Source organism: Miscanthus floridulus, chromosome 6, assembly GCF_019320115.1.
Source record: "Miscanthus floridulus cultivar M001 chromosome 6, ASM1932011v1, whole genome shotgun sequence".
Lineage (NCBI taxonomy): Eukaryota > Viridiplantae > Streptophyta > Magnoliopsida > Poales > Poaceae > Miscanthus > Miscanthus floridulus.
In genome coordinates this window covers 670,178-696,233 of record NC_089585.1, presented here as the reverse complement: position 1 = coordinate 696,233, position 26,056 = coordinate 670,178, and the positions used below count along the sequence as shown (strand labels likewise).

The following is a 26,056-nucleotide window of genomic DNA, read 5'->3' as shown; positions in this document are numbered from 1 at the left end:
CTAGTCCCCAGCACACGAAGGGCCAAGAGGCTGGTATTGTCTGGATCTCATGTGCTGGTATGTGGATTCTCTTGGCGAAGAATTGACAACCTTCACAATGGCGGACTAGCTTCTCTGCATCGGCTACGGTTAACGGCCAATAGAACCCTGCTCAGAAAGCCTTGCCGACCAGCATTCTCGAGGCCACGTGGTTGCTATAGGAGCTAGAGTGGATTTGGTCTAGGAGATGTTCACCATCCTCCTGGGTTATACACTTCATCAAGATTTCCTCCTTCGCGTTCTTGCACCACAATTTGCCATCGACGAGCAGATACTGCTTACTGCGATGCATCAGGCGTTCATTTTCTGTCCGATCGATGTAACCGCTACCATCTGTTAGGTACTTGATGAAAGGTACTCTCCAGTCGGGCTCCTTAGTGGTCGGAGGTGGTTCGGTAGTGTTTGACGTCGGAACCGTAGCCACCAATGGCTGGTCTGGAGGCTTGTCGACCGCGAGATCTTCTTCTTCGATGGAAGGCGTGAGCAGGTCTTGAACAAATACGCCATGTGGGACTTTTGCTTGGGATGATCCTAACTTTGACAGCGCATCTGCTGCTTGATTTTTGTCTCGGACCACATGTGTGTACTCGATGCCATAGAACTTGCCTTCTAGCTTTCTGATCGATTTGCAGTATGCATCCATCTTTTCGCTGGTCGTATCCTAGTCCTTGTTGAGTTGGTTGATGACCAGAGCTAAGTCTCCATAGACATAGAGACATTTGACACCGAGCTCGACCGCAATGCGTAGACCATGTAGGCATGCTTCGTACTCGGTGGCGTTATTAGACGCTGGGAAATAAATTCTGAGGACATATCAGAGCTGCTCCTTGGATGGTGACACGAAAAGGACTCCTGCTCCTACACCATTGATGTTGAGAGAGCCATCGAAGTACATCTTCTAATACTCATCAGGCCCCTAAGAGGCAGGTGTGCTTAAGTCTATCCACTCGATGATGAAATCGATAAGTGCCTGAGACTTGATTGTAGTACGGCTTGCAAATTCCAATGAGAAAGGGCATAGCTCCATTGCCCATTTGACGATGCGCCCGTTCGCATCCTTGTTGCGAATGATGTCTCCCAAAGGGTACTCGGTCATGACCACCATATGATATCCATCAAAGTAATGTTTTAACTTTCGGGATGTTATCAGTATGGCGTAGATCAGTTTCTGAATCTGTGGGTACCTGGTCTTGGATTCATTGGGTACCTCACTGATGAAATAGATTGGTCACTGTACCTTGTAGATGTGGCCGGGCTCGTCGCGCTCGACCACCATGGTAGTGGAGACCACTCGATTAGTTGCCACAATGTAAAGCAGGAGGGTTTTGTCTTCTCTGGGAGCAGTGAGGACCGAAGGTGATGTAAGGAATTGTTTCAGCTATGTGAAGGCAGCGTCTGCTTCCTCCAACCACTCAAACTTCTCGGATGCTTTGAGCAGCTTGAAAAACGATAGTTCTTTTTCGCCTAATCTTGATATGAAATGACTTAGGGCAGCCATGTATCCGGTAAACTTCTGAACATCCTTCACCTTTTTGGGCGCCTTTATGTCCAAAATAGCTTTTACCTTCTCTAGGTTAGGGCGTATGCCATCGTGATTAACAATGTTGCCGAGCAATATACCAGATGGAACACTAAAGATACACTTCTTTGGGTTTAATTTCCATTGGAATGTGTTAAGAGCTGCAAAGGTACGTTCGAGGTTGTCAACAAGGGTGTGTGCTTCCTTGGTTTTAACAACTACATCATCAACATAAGCCTTGATGAGGTCGTCTTTTATCTCATCTTTAAGGCAGGCCTGTATAGCGCGTTGATAAGTAGCCCCAGCGTTCTTAAGCTCGAACGACATGGTGGTGTAGCAGTAGGCGCCGAAGGGCGTGATGAAGGATGTCTTGATCTGGTCATCCTTTTTGAGAGCGATCTAGTGATAACCAGAGTAGCAATTGAGAAAGGAAAGCAACTCGCAACTGGTAGTTGAATCTACGACCTCGTCTATGCGAGGTAAGCCGAAGGGGTCTTTAGGGCACTGCTTGTTGAGATCAGTGTAATCAACGCACATTCTCCATTCATTATTCTTTTTGCATACAAGAACCGGGTTGGCTAACCACTCCGGATGATACACTTCTTTGATAAATCCGGCTACCAAAAGCCGTGTAACTTCTACCCTAATAGCCTCCTTTTTTGTCACGAGCGAAACATCATAGCTTCTGCTTGATAGGTTTGGCCTTGTCGTTGACATTTAAGGAGTGTTCGATCAAGTTTCGAGGTACACCAAGCATGTTAGTGGGTTTCCATGCAAACACACTCACGTTGCTCCTCAAGAACCTGACGAGCGCGTCTTCCTATTTAGGATCCAGGTTGGCCCCGATAAGGGCCATTTTGCTGGGATCACCATCAACTAGCTAGATCGCTTTGTGCTCTTTGGACTTGACGTTCTTGCGTGGGGCCTCGAGCTCTGGGATCTCCAGGTGGTCGGCTGGGGTCTTCTTGGCATCGAGCGTGGTCTTGGCCATGCGAATAGAGAGGTCATGAGCCTCTGCTATTTTGAAGCTGTTGTCCTCATAGGTATAAGCTGCGTATATGTTGCCCCTGAGAGTGAGAACCCCTTTCTCGATAGGCATCTTGAGCACCAAATACCTGTAGTGAGGTATGGCCATGAATTTGGTGAGCGATGGTCGACCAAGGATAGCATGGTAGGTGCCGTCGAATTCAGCGACCACGAAGTTGATGTAGTCGGTGCAGAAATGGTCCGAGGTACCAAATTGCACAGGTAGCGTGATCTGCCCGAGAGGTGTAGAGCTTTGTCCAGGGAGAACACCCTAGAACTGTGCCTCGTATGGCTTGAGATCCGCCTAGGTTATCTTTAGGGCTGGCAAACTATTCTTGAACAGTATATCGATGGAACTACCGCCGTCAATCAGCACTCTGTCGAACTGAACCTTGTTGATACAAGGATTGAGGACCAGAGAAAAATGTCCTGGCTTAGGTATTGCAGCCCATTGGTCCTTTCTGCTAAAGGAGGTCTCGTGGTGAGACCAAGGAGGGAGCCATGGATCAACGATGAGGTTGTCGGTGTTGGCCACGTTCAAGCAAGCGCGAGCAAGCAGCTTGTGTTCTTGTTTGGTCTTGATGGACACTTTACCTCTAATGATGGTGTGGACACGATCGGTTGGCTTGACGTACTTGTGATGGGGATCTACGTCTTCATCGTCGTTGTCCTCGTTACGCTGCTCCCCGGCGTCGTTAGGCTTCTCGGATGTATCCAGAGCCTATTGGCGTGTGTAGATAGATTTGAGAACATGGCAATTCTCCATGGTATGGTTTGACTTGGGATGGAGCTGGCAGGGTCCTTTCAATGCTTTGGCGTAGTCTTCTTTGTAGTTGCGACGTCCGCCACCTTTTTTAACGGTGTTGACCTCGCCGTCATCTTCCCGATCACGCTTGCCCCTGTAATCGTCACGACGATTACGCTGCTGATTACGCTGGTCGCAGTGGTCACAGGAATCGTTGCGCTATTTGTGGCGATCAAAATTGTCGTTCTGACCACGGTTGCCGCGGTAGTCGTTGCGGTGTGGGGGTGGTCGGAGCGTGGAACCCTTGCTGCTTCTTTGATGATTATCTTTTTAGCATCATCGGCATCTATATATTTTTTAGCAGTGGCTAGGAGCGCTGTGACTGATTCAGGTCTCTTGCAGAGGAGCTTGTCCCTTAGGGCATCGTAGAAGCGGAGACCAGTGATGAAAGCCTTGATTGCCTCGTTGTCGGAGATTGACGGGACCTTGATGCGCATCTCCGAGAAGTGTCGGACGTACTCACGCAGTGGCTCATCTTTGCGATCTTGAATCCACTGCAGATCATATTTGTTACTGGGTTGCTCGCAAGTAGCAATGAAGTTGTCGATGAATGCTTGCTTGAGCTCTTGCCAAGAATCAAAGTAGTTCGCCGGCAAGCTGATAGCCATTGGTGGCCTGCATGGCCGATGGTGACTGGGAAGTAATTAGACATGACATGCTCGTCCGCCATGGCTGATCTGCACGCGGTTTCATAGAGCATGACCCATAATTCGGGGTTCTCCTTGCCGTTGTACTTCTGAAGTTTTTTGAGCTTGAAGTTCTTGAGCCATATGACTTGGCGAAGGTGTGGAGTGAACTGCTTCAAACCTGGAGGGCTGTGGGTAGTATCATATTCCATACGGTGATAGCTTTCATGGGATGCACGATCGTTGGCTCTTTGGTTAATGCGATCGCATAGATCGCGTTCTCTAAGGTAATGTCGTAGATCGTTATTGCCATCACGGCGATCCCGATTGGCACCTTGGTTAACCCTATGACCACGGTTATCACGACAATAGTCACAGTTGTCTCGACGGTTGTCGTCTTGGTAGTCGCGGCAGATGTCATCCCGACCACCATCATGGCCGTCGTTTCTGCCTTGACGGTTGTCTGATGGGTCGTTGTTGCGCGAGCCACGTTGGTTGGGTGGCTGTGAGCGACTTGAGTACTGGCGGCTGTGGCTTGATTCGACTAAGATGGATGGAGCTTGGGCTTGATTTACAATCTCAGTGGTCTAGGCCATAGCAGCCGTCAAGTAAGCTTGTATATCATCACGGACTGCCTGGGTTTCTGGGGTATTGGATAGTCGTTGCATTGTTGCCATAGCAACAGCTACATTAGCGCTTGGAGTCCTAAAGACCTGCTTGTCCCCCACCCTGTCAAAGGCATTGTTAAGGTCGCGTGGCTGGACCCTTATGCGTCGTGCCTCCTCTTCTGCCTCGACTTCGATTTGTCAATGATTAAACCAGTCAATATTGCGTGCTTCGCATGCTAGCCTTTCTTGTTCTATTTCACCAACTGCCGGTGGTTCATCATTACTGACAACATTAATCAAGTCTCCTCGCCTTGGTGGGAAGGATGGGAATCGTGGGAACCCCGGGGCATGGTTTGGGATATCCAGATCGTATTCAACGCCTTCATTGTCATGATGCTGGAGCTCGGTGTGGATGGAGTCATTAGATGCGATGCCGAACGAGGAGCTTGAGCCACCCTCTTGAACTGTGTGGACCGATCCTTCTTGATAATCCTCAATCCGGACCATGTTGACGAAGTTGCGCAGGCTGTAGGGCTAGGCCTGGTAGTTCTCCATCGAAGCTTCGTACTCGGAGAGCCGGAGACCCGTTGCGGGGGCTGGCCGGCGATGAACAGAGCGCCCTTCAAGAGTAGATGTGACCACGAGATCCGTACCGAGTCGTGCAGGACGACTGGCCCGAGCTAGTCGGGTAGATCTATTGTGGGTGGTGGTTACCTGCTCATTAGGTTGACTTTGAATCGAACTTACCAGAGCTAGGGTTTCAGCAAGTTTGGTGCCGACCCGATCGATGGAGTCGAGCAGGTCAGTGTTGTTGATCTGCCTCCCTTTGTAGCGAGGAAGCGGACGACGGGTTGTCGGCGTGGCTGAAGACGATGCTGTCGTGGCCAGAGCCAGATCCACCGTGGTCGGAGCCGTAGCCGATGCAGGTGAAGCAGTGGTCGACGCAGATTGAATTCGTGCCTCCTCCGTGGTCATGGCGATGAAATCGTTGGAGCCAGTGGTCCAGGTGATCTGGCCGATGGTGAACGTGAGGCCGTTCAGCGTAGCCATGGAACCGGGGATGATGACCATCTTGTTCGCCTAGAGAGCAATACGCACACCCCCTACCTGGCGCGCCACTGTCGACGAAATATGGTCGGCAGTCTACCTAGGGGTATGCCCAAGGTAGTAGATTATCGGTAGACAGATGCGCAAGCTACAAACAAGATGGTGACGCAAGACAGACACGAGGTTTTATCTAGGTTCGGCCACCGTGAAGGCGTAATACCTACGTCCTGCGTCTGATTGTATTGTTGTATGTCAATGAGAGATATTTTTTTAGAGGGGTCCTCTGCCCGCCTTATATAATCTGGGGGGCAGGGTTACAGATCTAGAAACTAATCCTAACCAGTTACAATTGTCATAGGTGGCCGGATAAGGATTCATATTCTAACCGATCAGGATCTTGCTTGATCTCCAAATCTGCCTTGATTCCTTGCGCGGGACTCCGAACAGATCGGCCGGGCCGCGCGTCTTCTAGTGGGCCAGACCCCCTGGTCCGGGCCGACCCAAGCCTAGCCGTAAGGGTATAGGGGTTAATACCCCCACACTTCTCCGTTTTGTTATGGTTAGATCTAGCCACAATGAAAGACTAGGGAGAATAAGTTTTAGATCAGTCTTCCTTATTCTTCGGTGGCAGAAAGAAGAAAAAGGAAGACACAAGAAAGAAGTTCTCAACTCCACCTGTAGGAATGTTGGCCGTCGTTCGTCGGGTATCTATTCTCAGGCCTTTGCCGAGTGTTTGCCTATGCGGTCATCCATACAAAGCGTCATGCAGGTTTGGATTTGAGATCCGGAGCTATTCACAGCATGGGTACAATTTAGATGAAAATCAGTTTCTGGACATATGTAATATAGTCCAGAGTGCTTGTAAAGTGGTGATGTACCCAGTTATAATCTAATAGTATTCTTCTTTCGTCTCAATTTTATTTTTGTTTTTTTACAAAAAGAACAAACTTGAGTAAAATATAGGAGGAGTAAAAAGTGTAAAAAAATGACCAATGTGCATTTCTCTATTTTTTCTTTAATATTTTTTTGGCAAAAGGAACAAACTTGAGTGAAATACAGAAGGAGTATAAAGGGTAAAAGATGATCACTGTGCAAAAAGAGCAAAAGAATCTGCCTGAGAAAAATATAGGAGAGGTTTTTTGCAAAAAGAACAAACCTGAGTAAAATATATGGAGTAAAAAGGGTTAAAAACAAACCAATGTGCATTTCTCCGTTTTTTCTTTAATATTTTTTTTTGGCAAAAGGAACAAACTTGAGTGAAATACAGAAGGGTAAAAAGTAAAAAAAGGGTAAAAAAATGGTCCTGGCGGGGCTTGAACCCGCGACCTTCGGCTCATAAGACCAACGCTCTGACCAACTGAGCTACAGGACCCATTCATGCAAAATTCTTTTGAAATTTAAATATAGTAATATAATAGAATGATGCAGCTGAGAGGCTCATAGACCTAGGACTGCAGTGTAGAAACTAGTAAAGGATGTTCTCATAGTGATGCAAAGTAGGTTTTCAATGAATTCACAAATAACCTTAATATTATGATATGAGTTACCCGCAAAAAATAAGCCTATATTTTTAGATTCGCGGACAACCCCCTTGCATCTCTACCTCTTCAGACCTATCAACTTCATAGTTTCAAAATTACATGCTGTCTTGATGTTTCTTTGTCTCGAACCCCATCATCGTGTTATTTTTATACTCGGATGTGGGCGATAAATTTGAGGGTTTATTTCAAAATTAATCAAAGGTGGATAGTTAGAAGCGAATAAAATCCAATGGCTGTGAACAATATTTGAATGTGTAAAGTCGATGGTAGAATGTTTTGTTCTTTTTTCCTAAAAAGATTTCTATATTTTTCTGTAGCATGTTCAGGCTGCACAAGAGTTCTCCGGTTAGTACCATTACCAGCTTTTGCCGAAATATGTGGTAATGAAATTCAGGTGGTGATAGTTCATCCCCCGGTGACCTTTCAAAAAAAAAATAGTAGGCTCAAGAGACTACCATTAAACACTGGAGGGGGAGGGGGAGGGGGGGGGGGGGGGGGGGGGGGGGGGGGGCGCACAACAAAAAATTGAAAACAAAAACTACTAGCTAGCTGTTGTAGTTCCACACATATGTACATAGACAGTTAGACACCCTTAGTTTTTAGGGGGTGTTCTGCTCACCGCCACACTTCGCCTGCCAAAGCTGCGGCACGCCACAGAGCAAAGGCAACTGTTTGGTTCAGCTTTTACATGGGGCAGCCATACTGTTTTGCAGTAGAAATTTACGCCAAGGTTTGGCGGCCATATTCTCCGCCACAAGTGTTGGGCGACGCCGCAACTCAGTGGCTGGTGGGGGCTAACCCCTAAGTCATAACATTATGGAAAGGTAGGATAGAGTTAGGTAGGGGACACCAGAATAAATTGCTCCTAGTTTAACATGAAATGAAATGGAATTTATTATGTATGCATATGCATGGTTGTTGGAGCCTAGTCGTCCTAGAAGAAACAGCCATGGTCCATGCATGCAGTGGCCAAGGTCAATCCAAGCAATTCAAGCAAAAGCAAACATACCCATGTTGACAAGGCTTCTCTTTTTCCCAAGCCTCCATGTTAGTTTTCTTTTCCCAAAGCATCATATCTCACTTCCCTCCTTCCTAGCAAGGCACAAGGGCAGGGCAGGCAAAGGCCAAAGGGGACCAAAGAGCCAGAGAGAGAGAGAGAGAGAAGTAAAGAAAGCGAAATGTTTTTCTGTGGACTTTGGAAAGGAGGCTGTGTTTAGCTCGCGAAATTTAAGAATTTAGTTACTGTAGTATTTTCGTTTTTATTTGGCAATTATTGTTCAATTATGGATTAATTAGGTTTAAAACGTTCGTCTCGCGATTTCCAATCAAACTGTGCAATTAGTTTTTTTTGTCTATATTTAATGCTTCATGCACGTATCGCAAAATTCGATATAATAACTACTGTAGCACTTTTTAGGAACTAAACACAGCCGGAATCTTGTGTCCCTTTGGAAAGGCTGTGTCTCCGTGTGTGTAGAGAGAGGGCTGGCCGGCTGTGGCTAGCCTAGACTAGTCCTCTAGGGGTGTGCATGCACACTGCACAGTGCAATGGAAAATTGGAAAATGGATGCACCAGGAAAGGAGAGGAGAATATCCTAGGGCCTGCTAGAGTTCATACGCTAGAATCCAAGGGATTAGCGCTAAACAAAGCTCAAAGGCAAAAAGGCCAATTATCACGGATCCTCTCAGCTCATAGCTTTTTATATACATATAATATGGAGTGTTAGATTAGAATCTCGATCAATCAGCTCAGCTGGTTACGTTATATTAGTATTAGCTAGGGCTAGCTGGGCTGACGACTAAAGTCATCTCGCAAGCAGACGCCTTCCCACACTTCCAAATATTCACCTGCCAACTGACATGCATTGCGATTCGATCGATCCATTCAGGTCTTGTTTAGTCGAATGTTTGAAACATGCATATAGGCTAAAAAATAACTAATTATATACATTGCGACTACTTTGCGAGACGAATCTTTTAAGCCTAATTAGTTTATGATTTGATAATAAAGTGTTACCTTACACATATGCTAATGATGGATTAATTGAGCTTAATAAATTCGTCTCGCGATTTACAGACAGTTTTTTGTTAGTATCCAAACACAACATACGATACCTCCATATAACACCCGATGTAACAACCTAAAACTTTACGCCCTGGAACTCACTTTACGCCCTAGAAGTCGAACTAAACCAGGCCTAAACTGATTGATTCTCACTTGCTCTCGCTTTGGATTTCGCATCGCATCGCATCTCTCTGGCTGCGCCTGCAGTCATGCACTGATAGTGTACTGTAGTATGTGGACTAGTACACTGACAGTCGTCAACAAACACACGTTGCCACACTGACATTGCATGTTCATGTCACCACCCACTTCCCATGCATGCATTGGCTATATATGTGTATATACGTATATACTTACTCCCTCCATTGTCTTCGTTTTTCAACTTAATTAAAGAGCAAATTTGCATGTTCCCTCTTTATTCATGCCTTTTTCAATTAGTATACGATACGGAGTACAATATTTTCCATGTCGCGCGCGCGCGTGTGTGTATATATATATATATATATATATATATATATATATATATATATATATATATATATATATATATATATATATATATGAAGAGTATATTCAGTAGCCAGCTATAAAATAAGTTATTCTGTAGCCACCTCCATTTACGATAATTTTATATACTAATTTACGATAGTTGGGTTACTATAACACATGGGGATATTTACCACAACGTTATAGTAAACCACTTAGTAAGGAGTTACTATAATCTTATAAATTAACATAGTAATTATCGTAACTCAAAGTGGCTACAGAATAAGTTATTTTGTAGCCAGCTACAGGGTAGTTGTTCTATATATATATATATATATATATATATATATATATATATATATATATATATATATATATATATATATATATATATATATATATATATAATGAGATTATAGTAACTCCTTACTAAGTGGTTTACTATAACGTTATGGTAAATATCCCTATGTGTTATAGTAACCCAACTATAGTAAATATATATTGACATTATCGTAAATTAGTATATAAAATTATGGTAAATGGAGGTGGCTACAGAATAATTTATTTTGTAGCTGGCTACTGAATAGCCTCTCCCTATATATAGAACAACTATATATATATATATATATATATATTGTGTAAGAGTATACCAAAACTATGTATTGCACTGTTCGATCATGCATGCCGTCGGTATTATTTTTTCTTCTTATTCTACTTTTCTACGTGATGAAATTAATATATATAATCCTAACTATTCTAAATTTTGGGATAGATCAACTATATGCAGCATGCATGCATGGTTATATTTGACCCTTGCTTGAGTAAGATCATGGGACGACGTAACTGAGGAAGCTAGCTAGCTAGCTTCCGTGAAGGCTGGACAATCAAGACACGACAGTTCATCACTTATATATATGCACTGTCACTGCAAGCATACATATTATATTATATTATATATATAATATAGGTCGAGCTCGTTCCATGATTCGATTCCTTGATGAATATAATCGCCCTTGAATAATATTATTGGAAGGCTTGATGCGTATTACGTGCATGTAACTAACAAGCTACTCCGTAGCTAATTAAGCAAGCTAGCCCTGATATGAGCCAAAGCTCAGCGTCAGCTCGCGTCGTCCATGAGTGTTTGGTGTGGGAATCCATCATTTTCTCACTCCTCACGTTTTGTATTTGGTTTATGGAATGAAATGAGTTGATCTATAACCACCTAATTTATCATGAGTTGACACTTATATGCACGAGAAAAGAGTTAATTTCACCAAAATTCATATGATGAACTCGTGATGCATCACGTTACGAAGCCTAAGTAACTCCGCGGATCAAACACACCATGCGTGACCATGACCGACAGGCGACAGGACAGCGTCGGTCCAGCGGGCCGGGCATTGTACTATATATATAAATTAAATTAAATTAAATGACGCGCGCATCGCATCGCATGCAGTTTTTGGATGGATTGTGGTGCCTGCCATGGATCATCATATCGGACTTCACTTTGATGAGGCGACGATACATTACATATATACGACATGCATGCATGTGCATCTGCATGATACATATCATATATACATGACGTCACTACGTATTCTAGAAGCCGTCGATCGACGACATGAATAGTAAGTAATTCAGACAGACGATAAAGCACTTAATTACATGCAAGCAATGCAATGCGGGGGACAAATATTCCATTTCCTGTCGTTTGTTGCGTCGTCTATCTACGATACATGGCCGCTAGCTAGATGCTGCTGCCGTGCGTGCGTGCGTGCTTCCCGCGCTCGCTCGCGCCCCAACTCCCCAAGCATTTTATTGCGGCTAGCTAGGTTATTAGGTAGAGGAGTAGAGGACTAGAAAATGGAGTGGAGTACGTACACATATTGGCCCTGTTTGGATACTCTAACTAAGTTAGAGGTTAGAGTTACTCTCTAGCTCTGAGTAGCCCTAAACTAACTCTAGTGAAAGAGGTGTTTGGATGAAGGGTTAGATTGACAATAAATGTACTTTCCCAATCATTTGGCTCCTTCTCAGTCGGATTTGGTGTGGCCAGCTGTTGTGTGCCCTCCTCCCGCTCACAAATGACACAAACAAATCATCTTTACAAATCATGCATCCATAACACGATAAATTTTAATTTGTCCATACAAATGAGATGTCTCACTCAAACATGTCCTCAATCAAGCTAAAAAAAATTACACTCCATTAAACAAAGTATCAGCTAACTCATCACGGAAGGCATTCATGTTGATATCTTCAACAAAAGGTTCATCCTCTGGCCATGCTGATGCAGAAGAACTAGGCATTGGGTTATAATTTTCATTCGCATCACAGGCATCAAATTCCCTATCCGCAATTATGCTCTCTTGAATAAAATTATGAAGAGCCATACAAGCAACAATAATTCTAGTTTGCTTGTCCTCTGGAAATCTTGGCATGTTCAACAAAATCCTAAATTTCATCTTCAACACTCCAAAAGATCGCTCTATGACATTCCTAACTTTGACATGTGCATGGTTGAAGGTTTCTTTCATACCTTGTGGCGGCGGGCCGTTTTGCCATTGCTCCACATGGTACCTTGTACATCTGTATGGTGAAAGGTAGCCCGGCCGGTTTGGGTACCCCGCATCAACCACATAATACTTCCCTACATATTTTGAAAGGCACACAATGAGACTTAGATGAACAAGTGTAATTGGATTAAAATTGTTGCAAGACAGTTCAAGTAGCATACCTGGTGGTGGATGTGGAAATTTGTGATGATGAGTAGTTATGGCATCTTTGAAAACTCTCATGTCATGTGCTGAACCAGGCCATCCCGACAACACAAAGGTAAATCTCATGTTGAAATCACAAACAGCAAGCACATTCTGATTGGTTTCATTGTGCCTGTTCAAGTATGGAACCCTCTTACTCTTATCCACCACAACCTTCACATTGTCCCATCTATAGCTCCTATGCAGTCGTTGAAGTGTGGCCAGAATGTAGGATTTTCTAAGTTTGGGTGCACCTCTAAAAATGTTGGGTCCTTGGGTACAATTATGTCATGTGCTAACCTAAGGAGGCATGTCAAAACTCTGTTAAATGTTCTGCTTACTGTCTTCATAGACCTCCTAAAACGGTTCTCAGCCTATTACTGACTGTGGTGAACCAACAACCCATAAAAACATAGCAAGAGCCTCTACAGATGTCATTTTTGTACTGGACTTCAACCCATATGAATGGACCAAAGTATTATGTAGCCTATTAAATAAAGGTCTCTCAACCCTAAACATATTGTAGCATTGGGTATCTCGAGCTAGTGTCTCCTGCACCCAATCCAAACCAGAGTCTCCAGTGACCCTCCTAGGTAGTTTGACAAAGTAGTTATCAGAGTACATACCCAAGATAGGAACCAACTGCAAGATCAAATTCTGGGCCTCCACCAAATTATTGCAGCACATGGATATAATCTCATCCTCACTTGTGCTGCCTCCATCATCATCTTCTTCCTCAATCATGGGGCCCTGATCTTCTTCCTACTTCAACACATGTAACAAATTGTCAACACATAGCCTAAAACTTGAAGCAGTGTAAGCAAATGAAATTAATTCAACAAATTAATACAGCCCATAGATAAATAGGTTCAACACATAGCATTAAGTCAACACATCACACAGATAATAGTTCAAGACCTCACACACAGATGATAGGTTCAACACACATAATAGTTCAACACCTCACACACAGATAATAGTTCAACACATAGATAAAAGATCAACATCTTAACACACACATTTTTTGAAGAACTACTCAACACCTCCTAAGCTCAGATTGTTGTCCCTGCACCATTTCTTGAAGTAACCCAACCTAAGCTGAAGAGTTAATTTGCCACAGAAAAACTGCCTTTGGTACTCTGTTTCGAACATCTTGGACATAGCATAGACAGAGTCAACGGTTTCCTCAACGCCACACTCAAATGCCAGCTCCTGACACCTCTCGACTAAACATGCTTCCTTGTCACTTGCACGTTTCTATATTTGAGTAGTGTTGACTTTGACAGAGTCTTTGAAGGTACTGGCTATGTCCTTCACAATCTTTACCATTGGGCTCTTGCTCTTCTTCACTAGACTGGTCAAAGTGCTTAAATTGCTGCTTAATGACCTCTTTCCCCTCTGACTCCTCTGGCTACTTCTACTTGTAGGTGTTGTTTGAAACTCCTCCTCTTCCTCTTCTGCCCCTACATCTTGCTCCTGATTCTGACCATAATCATCTCCAGGCACAAAGGCTGTGCTTCCATCGATAGTGAACCCTCTGAATAGTTCATCAAGCAACTCCTCGTTTCCTGGAGGACCCCACTGCAGCCTCTTTAGGTATTGTTTTTTCTGCATCATAGGTTTACATCATAAGGTGATCAGAAACTAGTAAAGGTGAGCACACTACACAATTTGCTAGGGAACTCAGACTCATGCATAGCTTTACCTCTGTGTGTGTTGTCCAGAACTCAGACTCTGCATCAATTGTTCCATCTGGTTTCCTCCCCAACCCTATGTGCGTTTGCAAGTAGCGCCAGAATGAGTGGGTGTTCTTGAGTACGCCTATTTGGTTCTTCACCTGTAGACGGGTATACAACAACCCCCTTCGAGCAAGTAAGCTGTCGACAATGGCTTCGTACCCTTCACCACTCATTTGTGCACCATTATACGTTCCTGCTCTATGTTGCTCTATGCACAATTCTAACAAGCAAGCATTATTTGCATCATTCCATTGGGCTCGATTGGCATGGCTCACCGGGGGACTGCTGGAGCTCGCTAACTGCTCCACATCATCCTCCAATTCTTCATCGATGTCGAAGGGGAGTGCCAGAGCCGGATGCTTGCCCATGGACGGCACTCCTCGGTGCCCTCGGTGCTCGGGGACGCGGTACGCGCTGGCCGCTGCCGCCACGGATCGCCGTGTTCGTGCGCTAGCCGCCGCCGCCATGTAACGCCGTGTTGGTGCGCTGCCGGCCGGGTACTGCGCCGGATGATTTCGCGCGCTGACGAACACTGCTTGCCCCCGACGACAACCCGCCGGGGAATACGCCACCGTTTCCTCCTCCGCGACCGGCTGCCGCCACCGACGACCTGCCAAAGTGGAGTTGCCGGGCGTAGGGTGAGGCCAGAGTTGCCCACACGTCTCCTGCTCCAGCTCGCGGTGGGCGATAGGGAGGGAGGCCGGCGCCCCTGACGCGGCCAGGGAGGAGCTCGTCGACATTGCCCTGGAGGATGGCTCCGTCGAGCCCAAGCCCCGGGAACACCTCCGCCGCCAGCGCTTGCGAGTTGAGGTCGAGATCCACGAGGCCAGCGGGAGCGTGGCTAGGGCCGCTCGCCGACGGCTGCGATCCCCACGCGTCGAAGCCGTCTCCGTCCATCGATGGGAGGCGGCGGCGCGGCTGGGGAGACGCGGCAGCGCGGATGCCGGAGGTGGCGACGCGCGTGTGGGGAACGGGAGGGAGACCAAGTGCGGGTGGGGAACGGGAGGGAGACGAGTGCGGGTGGGGAATGGGAGCGAGATCCCGTGCGGGAGAAAAAACACTTTTCCAGTGGGCACCACCTCAAATAGCCTCAATAAGCATCTCTTGTGGTGGATAGTTTTTTGGGTGGGTTAGATGCAAATAACCCCAATCTAACCCTCATGTTTGGATACTTTAAGGCTATTTGAGCCCCAAATAGCTCCAACTAACTCTAACCTATGGATCCAAACAGGGCCATTGATATTGGGCGGCGATATGATCGCGCACATCCATCAATTTTTTATTACTACGTTAATTACGTACTACACAAGCTAGTCCCTTACTATTAACCAATTAAATCTGTAACTTCACTAATTGATGCAGCTAACGATGTACTCCATTTTAATATGGATGAATTGTGTTGATGTAAATCTGGCCCTACACCAAAAAAACATACTAGGATCGCTTCGGAAATCGAATTCGCAGTGAGATAGAGAAAACCGGCTCTTAGCCAATTTGTTTTCGACAGGTCAACCATGGCAAAAACCTAAAAATCCCTAACGGGAAGGAATCCGTTGGGGAGATGGATCTAGGGTTGTTCTAAGTCGGTAAGGCCACCTAAAACGTATACAAATCTCGTCGTAGAACAACAAGTTTGAAGGTTCGAATGCATTATTATGACAAAAAGAGTAAAAAAGATAATATATTGTTTTTTTATTGATTGAATGTCTCAATTGGCTGTGGTCCTAAATATTTATATAGTGCGGTGCATTTATCCCGTGGGGGTCAAGATTCCTTACAAATCGTGCCAAAACCGAGCCAATTTTTCTGTGGTGAAATCTCCTAAGAGCATATGATTTATTCATCTAGACTTTAAATTGTATATTATGTATATGCATTTCAATCATCTCGATGGGAGGAACACACTGATGAAGTCCATATACAATTTGGAGAAGTTTACAAATTAAAAACCAGCTTAACCAGTTTGAAAATTTGGTTTCTACTGGGTGTGGTTTTCCCCCAAAGTTGCATTTTCTTAATCTGAAATCTAAATTGGGCGTTCTATATATAATTTTGGATCACCTCAAGAAGAGAATGCAATGGTGGAGTCTATTATGCATTTTGACGGTTGTCAAAACCATCTTAGTTTGGTTTAGGGAACTGTCCCATGAAACACTGTCGTTGTTGGCCCTCACCCAAGCGAGGCGGTCGACTATAGGCCATGCTGACCTCGCGCTCCTCTCCTTAGCGCTAGGGCTGTCACGTCCAAGACTTCTCAAGCCCTTTGAGCCAGGGCCAAGGGGAGAAGGGGGGACGAGTGTATATGAGAGGGAGCCAAGGGGGGAAGGACGAGCACATCAGAGAGATGAGTAGATTAGAAGAGGGAGAGACCAGTGGAGAGATGGGAGAGGCCGATGTGAGAATTATCTGGAAGAATGAGAAATAGATGCGGACCCGTGGGTCCATGACTTAACCAGACTTTTTATTAACTAAATTTTCAGCTTTTAGGTCCAGATCTAAGATAGACGGGCAAGCGAGTTGCATTATGAACCGATAATGATGCTATATTTTAACTGTAGTTGCTAATAGAGGCTGTCTATACCACTTATCAATGTCAGGTTAATATATTTCTATAGCCGGTTTCAATTTTTATTCAACATTGATATCTTATCACTGCCGGTTTTAGAAAACCTGCACGCGGTAGTGCTAGATGATTTTGTAGTAACGTGAATATGTTCGGTCGCATTGTAATTCACCCGCTCGGCCCTATATATAGCATATTATATGTAGCTAGCTTAAGGTATATTATTATTTGATCTGATTTGAGAAAACATAGTAGGTCGTCGTCCATGAGGTCGATACATATGTATGCATCGAGAGGACGAACTGGATGGTCCACGCACCAGGGCATCCAAGGCCGGCAAGCTGCTATGCTATAATTAAGAGATATACTCTGTATAGTGCACCTGCCTGCCCGGCCTATATATGTAGATTTTGACCTCTGCCCGGCCGTGCAGTGATATATTCTATCTATCTATATCACCTATTATGAATAAAATAATTTGAGCCATCGACCATTTCCTAGGAAGAAACGGGCAGATTAAGCCATCACGATATATGTATGTACGTTGAAGTATTGGTTAATAAGTGCTCGTCCTTGGCTTTTTACATCAGCTAATTTTTTCTAATTGAATTATTGGTTAATACGTGCAAGCTAGCTACCTTGTGTAATGATAGTAGCACTAGATCATTGATATATAAATGCACGGGTCATAACATATACTCCTCTGGTCCAAATTATAAATCGTTTGACTTTTTTTGGTATACCGATTTTACTATGTATCTAGACATATTATTATATTTAGATACATAGCGAAGTTGATGTACCAAAAAAGTCAAAACGACTTATAATTTGAAATGGAGGGAGTAGTTGATATATATATATACACACACACACACACACACCCTGTAGCTGGCTACAAAATAACTTATTCTGTAGCCACTTTGAGTTACAATAATTACTATGTTAATTTACGAGATTATAGTAACTCATTACTAAGTGGTTTACTATAATGTTATGGTAAATATCCTCATGTGTTATAGTAACCCAACTATCGTAAATATGTATTGATATTATCGTAAATTAGTATATAAAATTATCGTAAATGGAGGTGGTTATAAAATAACTTATTTTGTAGTTGGCTACTAAATTATCGTAAATAGAGAGAGAGAGAGAGAGAGAGAGAGAGAGAGAGAGAGAGAGAGAGAGAGAGAGAGAGAGCTAAAAACCATCAAAATGACAGGGTCAAAAAAATTATGAAAATGAATGAATTCAGGGAGCTATGCGTATAGTGATCTATTTAACTAAATATGATTTAGCATCTGCAATTTATATGTATCTCTATCTAGAAGTTACGATATTATTATTATTATTGTTGTTGTTGTTGTTGTTATTAGTAGTAGTACAATGTATATATAGCTTATATTTATGGTTTAGCTAGTTTTGGGAGGAAGCTCAGTTCCATGTTTAATTAGTTGAGTTGACCCACGGAATAGGGAGGACACTAGGTACAATTGAATTGAATGATACATAGACAGATTGACCGACCGAGTTTGCATGGTAAGCATGCCTGCCTACTGTGGGTTTGGGTCCTACTGGTCAGAGTAGCAGACCATGCACTGCAAAGAGAAGCAGAGCAGAGTGTGGCTGCGTGGCATGCATGCATATGACTCATGGGATCTACCGGGGAGCATCACATTATGGGCTAATGATGCCAACTGCAAAGGCAACAAGCCACAGCTTTTTACCTTTCCCCATCGGCATCCTAGCTAGCTTTCTCCTCATCATATGTGTCATCATGGTTTGATTCCATTTCCATTGCACTTGGAGTTGAAGCAGTGTTGGTAGTATCGCAGATTGCACACGCAGGCCACAATCTCTGTGTCTCTGTGCTGTCGTCTGCACAAACACCAAGCCAAACGCTACACCTTTCAACTTTCACCTTTTTTTACCGTACCTCTGTCTCCAAATTTTTATTTATTCCGATGCGATCCCTTCCCTTCCCTTCCCTTGCTTCATTCTCGCTCACCTATCGTTGCATCACTGTCTCACTAGTCACTAGCGCGCGCGGGCGAGAGAGAGCATCTCCAACTCCACCAAGTCCACAGCTAGTTCAGTTGTCCATTAGTACTAGTATATAATTGCCTTGGTTAAGTTCCCTCTCTTCCAGTGCCAGTGCCAGTGCCAGTGCCATCTCCTTCGCTCTATTTATCCTCTCCGAGCTGCCTTGTTGCTGCCGGCGGTCAGTACCTTAATTAGCTTGCTTGCTTGCTTTAGCACTACTACTAGTACTAGTATAGTCACCCATAGATAGTATAGTACCAAAGAAGAACAACTTGTGTCCACAACAACAGACTACGGTCGATCGAGAGGTAGCAACTCATTTTGTTGCTTTTGGTAGAGAAGAGATTGATCGACAGATGATAGAAGCTAGCTAGGTAGGTCACACGTACGAGAGATCGATCAAGAACAGGAGTTATATCTATCTAGGTGCAAGTGTGCAACTGCAACTAGTCAGATCATCAGATCAATCCCAAGCACAGCAACAGGCTAAGGTACGTTAGGGCAAGAAGATAAGTAACAATGGCAAGTGAAGCAGCGGCGGCGGCATCCATCATCTCCAACAACCCCTGCTTATTCGCTCCTCGTCTCACCAACCACCAACAGCAGCAGCCACCGCCGTCGTCTCATCAAGAACCGCAGCAGCAGCCGCCGCCTCTCCCTCCTCCCGCCAAGAAGAAGCGCAACCTCCCGGGCACACCAGGCAAGTATAGTGCAGTCGAGTAGTGCCTCTTTTAGCTTCTTGTTGTTGCTCATCGTCATCTCCATGCGTGCTGCGGGACATACACACGCAGCAAGCAAGCTCGCTCATGGCGATGATCGATTGAATAATTGGTTGGTACAGACCCTGACGCGGAGGTGATCGCGCTCTCGCCGCGGACGCTGCTGGCGACGAACCGGTTCGTGTGCGAGATCTGCGGCAAGGGGTTCCAGCGCGACCAGAACCTGCAGCTGCACCGGCGCGGCCACAACCTCCCCTGGAAGCTCCGTCAGCGCAGCGGCAAGGAGCCCCGGAAGCGCGTCTACGTGTGCCCGGAGAAGACGTGCGTCCACCACAACCCGTCCCGCGCGCTGGGCGACCTCACGGGCATCAAGAAGCACTTCTGCCGCAAGCACGGCGAGAAGAAGTGGAAGTGCGACAAGTGCAACAAGCGCTACGCCGTGCAGTCCGACTGGAAGGCGCACGCCAAGACCTGCGGCACCAGGGAGTACCGATGCGACTGCGGCACGCTCTTCTCCAGGCATGTCGTCTCTTCAGTTCCTTCGTTGTTGTTCCTGCTTGCTTGTCCATAATCCATGTATCGTCGCGTTGCGTTGCGGCTGCTTGCCGACTGACCAGTGACCACGTCTGTACGTACCAACAGGAGGGATAGCTTCATCACGCACCGCGCCTTCTGCGACGCCCTGGCCGAGGAGACGGCCAGGCTCAACGCCGCCTCCAGCGCCGCCACGTCGTACCTATGCGCGGGCTCGCCGGCGGGTCTGCCCGCCGTGCGCCCCAACATGATGCTGCCACCGGCCCCGGCCGCGCACCTCAAGCCTGCTGCCCTGCCGCTCGGTCCGCATGTCGGCAGCCTCTCGCTGTGGGGCGGGGACGCGCTGCCGTCCATGGCGGGCCACATTGGTGCTAGTGGTGGTATCCTGCTGCCCGGTGCGCCAGCAGTGCCCCCGCAGCTGTACGCGGATCTCTTCGCGCCGGCCACGGCCGCACCGCCGCAGCTGGACGTGGCGCAGCTGGGCTGGCTCTGCGGGAACAACGGCAAGCTCGCGTCGTCGAACGCCAGCGAGCTGACAAGCGTCGCCGCTTCATCAGCCGCTGCGTCAGGGAAGCAGGACACGGACAGCGTGCCGTCCGTGTTCAGCGGGCAGCAGCACGCCAAGCCCGCGGCGCCGGCCGCCGACATGTCCGCGACGGCGCTGCTGCAGAAGGCCGCGCAGATGGGTGCTGCCGTCACGTCCGGGTCCGGCAATGCGATGTCGATGTCGATGGCGGGGCCTTTGGAGCCGGCCGATATTGGTCATCATCAGTCGACGGACGGTGGTGGAGGTCTGCTGTTTAGCGCATCAACCCAGCAGAACGCTACTAATCTCAGGGGTTCTGGAACAACAAATACGCTAATGAGCCAGCTCACGGCGGCCGCCGGGAACATGCCGTACGACGTGCTCTCTGCCGTGCGCCATGCCGGCCTCAAGGACGCTGCCGTCGCTGTCGGGAGGGAGGAGACCAGGGATTTCTTGGGCGTTGGCGTGCAAGCGCTGTGCTCATCGTCATTGAATGGCTGGATTTAGCTATAGCTACTACCTAGTTCATGATGAATGATATGATGAGCTTTCCTTATTAGTAAAACTTGCATGACATTCACGTTGTAGTAGCAGCCACTAAGAGATGGAGGATTATTGATTAGTGACTAGCTAGTGTGAATTTGAAGCACTGTAAGTTGCAAGTGAGCAACAATTTAAAACCGATCGATATGCTTCCAAGTTCACGTACAACTACTATCTATAGTTTTTTTTTTTTGTCATTTTTGCATGCCTCATTGTGTTATGTTTTCTTAGATTTGCTTTACCGGGGAGTTAATTAAAACTTGGCAATGCAAGAATGGATCGGATGTCATGGAGACATGCATGGAGGAGTTAGTAGATGCAATGGGATAGAGATGTGTGGATGAGCAAGGAGAAGGGGAGGCAATGCAATGGCAAGCAAAGTAAAAAGGATCGGAGAGATATCCATGCATAGTCTCAATGCAAGAACCACTGATGAAAGACTAGCCCCCCTTAATTTAGTCTACTACTTTTTTTATGTGCTGTTAATAACAAAATAAAGCATGGGAGAAGAGGGGGTACTTTACTACTCTATTATTGCATTGTCCAATTAAACCAGTATACTTATAAATAGTTAATTATTACCTTTTTAGTGCAGCTTGATCTATCTTTATTTAACAGACAGTGCATTTCAGTAAAGGAGGATCTTTGCTCCCAATATTTAAGGGGGAAAAATGAAGTAGCTATCTTCATGTGCTTGTCCAAATGTCAGATGGTCTAAGGTTCGAGTAGGTTAAAGGGAGGTTGCAGCAAGACAATGGGGCGCCCAATAACCTACCAGCATCAACATGGGAGGGTATGGAGGTACGGTGGCTATCCAATTAAGATGACGCGGCTAGTGGTTTTGGCCTTCCACAAATAATAGTTCTATCAGTAATTATATATTGATTAATGACATGCACATCCACACTACCACACACATTTGCATTGCTGTTAGTGCCAGTTAATTAACTTAATTGCATGCTCAGTGCATTTTGATTGATAATGGAAGGTGTGCACGCGCTGAAACACACAATCCAGGATCCTGTCTAGAGATATTTCGATTAATTTTTGGTTTTTTTTCGAGAACACGACTTGACGCGTATTTCATTAAGACGAAGAGAGCCGAAAGAACGGCATACACGACGCAACTATGAGATCATGGGAGATCACATAGTGCTGGTTACCGAATCACAGAGAGAGTGGTTAGAAACATAAACGACAACGGTACAGAAAGAAAGGCGAAAGGGGGAGACCCCCTACCACAAACATAACCGACTACACCTGCAAAGAAAAAAACCTCAACGCAAGGCTGCCAACATAGTAGACGAAGCCCCGGTGGCAAAGCATCCACCGATAAGAGACGACTGCGGCGGCAAAGTATCCGCCCGGCGGCAAAGCATCCGCTAAAGAACACGGCAAAGAATCCACAAGCGAGGGTGTCCATCACGCACTCAGCAGCAACTGCATGAGGGGGAGCCCAAAGCGACGTCAACGGCAAAGCATCCACCCAAGAGCAAGCGGCCAAGCATCCGCTGCGAAGAACCAAACGACTGCGGCAACACCACACCAGGCTAGACAGACCAAAGTGTTGAGTAAGCTGAAGCACACGTAGGCGCAGCACAGCTGAAGCGTTGAGTAATAGAAGTGCCCCAGCGAAGCCTCCAAGGAGGGGATGACATCCGCAGACACCAATGATGCTGGAAGGAATGCACAAGATGGACTTTCATCCCAAAGCCGCCCCCGACGACACACACAACGAACAGCACTTCAACGACACCTCCAAGAAGGTAGATGACATAGGGATTGCCACCACCACCGGCCCGATGCAAGAAGTTGGGCAGAGTTTTCACCTAGCGACTATTCAACCGCCACCTCAAGGGGCCTACCCGCTCACAGGACCCACCATGTTGGCAGACGTGCGACCCAGCAAGTCTATCGGCAAAGGGCACCAGAGTAGGCCGTCATAGGGCCGAACCAGCCGCCAGCCGCCAGTCATCGGTCGGCTGAAGCAGGCCACGGCCCCGTCCACTAGCTACTGACCGCAGCAGGCAGGCGCACGTTCTCGGCCACCAGCAGTCGGCCGAGGTGGGCAGGTGTGCGGCCGAGAAGGCTGCTTCCGTCCCATGGCCATGGCCAACCCCTGGCACCCCAAAAGGGCACCGGCCGCCAGCCACCGGCCGCCGCCGATGCCAAAGCCGGAGACGCCAGATCTAGAACCAGGGGGGCCAGATCCGACCATCCGGTCGCCCATCCTCATCATATATCGCCGCTAGGTGCCGGCTGCCCAGACCTGGCCACTGCCATACGCACCAGAGGCCGAGGAGTAAGGCATGAGTGTGGTGTATACACTAGATCTGGCCCAGGGGAGCCCTGATCTAGCCGGCCGGCCGCCCTACCTCACCATAGAAGAAGAGGGTAGGGGAGGGTGGTAGAAGCGAGGGGGAGGGAGGGGGTGCTGCGGGCGGTAACCTTTTTTCGGGCCCCCGTGGGGCGCCGCCGCCACGCACCGGAGGACGGCAAACGGTGGCCGGAGGTGAGGCGAGGAGGGGGTGACCCTAGGGCACCGGCGAGGAGACCCGTGAGTCACCCCTAGGAGCGCTCGGGTGAGGGGAGCGTGGTGGCTTTCCAAATAGTAGCTCCTCAAAGAGTCAAAAATATATCAAGTTGACTCGATTATTTTTTGTCGGGAGTGCTATTAGAAATAAAGCAGAATCAGCTTAGTTTCATTGATATATACATATCCTCCTAGCTAAACAAGTAACAACCTACCTGCTCCTTAGTACTAGATGTTTGGGTAATTGTTTCAGTACTTCTGATTTGCACATTAGAATTGTTGCACTTCGATTCATGGGTAAAATAGCTAAATCAAGGATCTCGGTCGTTAAAGCTAGCCTGTATCAACTTTCAAGAAGGGTCAAAAGCTCATCGCTATAATTAGGAATAGGCCAAAGGTTTAAGCATTGCTACTACAGTCTAACTTTTTAAAGGTTGTCTTCAAGTCCAGAACCGATAGCCCCCATGTCATATCTACTCAGGTGCAACAGGCGACTCGGGGCGGCTCGTCGGCACCACTCTAGCTTCACCCCTCGGCCTCCTCTCCAGCCGCCACCGCCACCCTCCGGTGCGTGGTAGCAGCGGCCCTACGGTGGCCCAAAAAAGGCTGCCGTCGCAGCCTTCTTCCCTCCCCCCACCCCACCCCTACCCCTCACCCTCCCTCCTCCTCCAAATTGACTCTTCCACGGCCGTCTCCGGTGAGCTCCCCGGGACTAGATCTGTGCTCCCTCTGGCCGGATCTACGGCGCTAACAGCCATGTTGGCCATGTCCGAACGAGCAGGCCTCGGCGGCGCCTCTTCCTCGGGCTCCTTCTACGGTCTAGCCGGCCGGTGGGGTTGATCCGGGCACCCTTGGCTTAGATCCGCGCTCTCCCTCGTCGGATCAGCATCAGCAGGGCCTCTCCTAGTGGCGCGGCGGCCGGCCTGCATGCCCTTCTCGGTGGGATGCGGTGGTGCTCTACGGTCGAGATGGCGGACTAGAGGGGGGCGAATAGTCCTTTCTAAAACTTAATCACACCAGCTAACTGATACAAGTGTGAAATTAAAACTATCGGTCTATCCAAGACTACACCCCTCTATCTAAGTTCACAAGCACCTTATAAAAATTCTAATTAGGCAATAAAGGTGCCGGACTAGCTAGATCTCACCTAATCAATTCTAGAGCAAGGTCACATAAACCTATGCACTAGTACTTTGGCAACTGAGAGAGATTCTACACAATCTAGTAAGCAAAAGCACAAAGCTCCTAAGCTCACTAGCAAAGTTCAATAACAAAGCAACACAAGCCAAATTATAGAGCGCAAACTACTTAGCTACACAAACTAAGCAATGCGACTAACAAGGTTACTAAAACTAAATTAGCCACGCAAGGGAGCTACTTCTATGCTACACAACCAAGAAGGTAATTAGCAAGCTACACAAGCTAACTAATTATAACACCCTCGGTGTTACGCCCTAAACTAACTACTAAATCATGTCACGAGCATCGTATATGTGTAATAATGCATGTGATAGAAGGTGTTGATAAATTTCTTGTAGCCTAAAATAATCAATAAAAATGTTAAATCAATGTTGATGCAATAGCTCATGTATATCAAGTAGGGTTTAAAAATCAATTTTTATTAAGCAAAAATACTATAGAACATGTGTGTGATACTTAAATAAAGTTGGAAGTGCAAACTTTGAAGATAGACAATGAAATACTTGCTGTTGAAAAATAATATTGCTTAGTAATATTTTTAATATCTTAGAAATGCAATTTGAAACAGAGTTCAACTCAAAAAACTTAGAAATTTTCAAGCTTGTGTATAGCTGGACATTGCTAAGTTTAGCAATTTATTTAGAGAGATTGGGTTAGAGGGTGAGGTGGTGTTTTAGCTCAGCTGAGCAGCCTCATGTATCAGTTTGATCATGGTGAAGTCGGTTTCGGTTTAGAGGCAATGGTTTAGTGGTAGTCGCTGCTTTAAAATCCGAGCACAGCATGTTCTTGGGCTAGCCCTCTGGGCTGGGCATGGTCACCAGGCCGCGGGGGCGTGCCATCGCGGCGTTGGCGCGCTCTGCGTGAGCACGCGCGCTGCCACGCTTGGCCAGCCTGGTCGCCCTGACCCGACCGCGAGGAGCCGCCGTTGCTGTGGCTTGCTCGGCTGAGCGGCGCTGCCCCTACCCCGCACGCTGCCACGCCGTCGACCCACCTCGCACCATGACGTAGCCGCCGCTGCTACTATCGCATCACGTCGCGCTCGCATCTACCCACTGCATCACACTGCGTCGCCTACCGCTGCACCGCGTTGTGTCGCTGGCCCGCTTTGATGCCGCACGCATGAGGCCGGACC

The 26,056-nt window shown here is 46.7% G+C and overlaps 1 protein-coding gene, 1 non-coding gene and 2 pseudogenes across 2 annotated transcripts; 1 reads left to right on the top strand and 3 right to left on the bottom strand.

The window, feature by feature from the left end:
- Positions 1–6,968: 6,968 nt before the first annotated feature.
- On the bottom strand, positions 6,969–7,042 carry TRNAI-UAU (transfer RNA isoleucine (anticodon UAU)). The gene has a single exon. It is a non-coding gene; the product is annotated as a tRNA-Ile (tRNA).
- Positions 7,043–11,966: 4,924 nt separating this feature from the next.
- On the bottom strand, positions 11,967–13,271 carry LOC136457326 (protein ALP1-like; annotated as a pseudogene).
- A 288-nt stretch (positions 13,272–13,559) lies between these two features.
- On the bottom strand, positions 13,560–15,163 carry LOC136457325 (uncharacterized; annotated as a pseudogene).
- A 4,198-nt stretch (positions 15,164–19,361) lies between these two features.
- LOC136457375 (zinc finger protein NUTCRACKER-like) lies at positions 19,362–21,155 on the top strand. Its single transcript, XM_066457403.1, has 3 exons — positions 19,362–19,569; positions 19,711–20,107; positions 20,231–21,155. The coding sequence occupies exons 1-3, from the start codon at positions 19,389–19,391 to the stop codon at positions 21,153–21,155; spliced, it is 1,503 nt and encodes a 500-aa protein (XP_066313500.1). The 5' UTR covers positions 19,362–19,388.
- The last annotated feature ends 4,901 nt before the right edge of the window (positions 21,156–26,056 follow it).

Coding starts and splice junctions, on each gene's coding strand:
- LOC136457375 (XM_066457403.1), top strand. CDS start 19,389: ATGGCAAGTGAAGCAGCGGCGGCGGCATCCATCATCTCCAACAACCCC. Junction 19,570..19,710: donor CAACCTCCCGGGCACACCAG/GCAAGTATAGTG, acceptor TGGTTGGTACAG/ACCCTGACGCGGAGGTGATC. Junction 20,108..20,230: donor TGCGGCACGCTCTTCTCCAG/GCATGTCGTCTC, acceptor ACGTACCAACAG/GAGGGATAGCTTCATCACGC.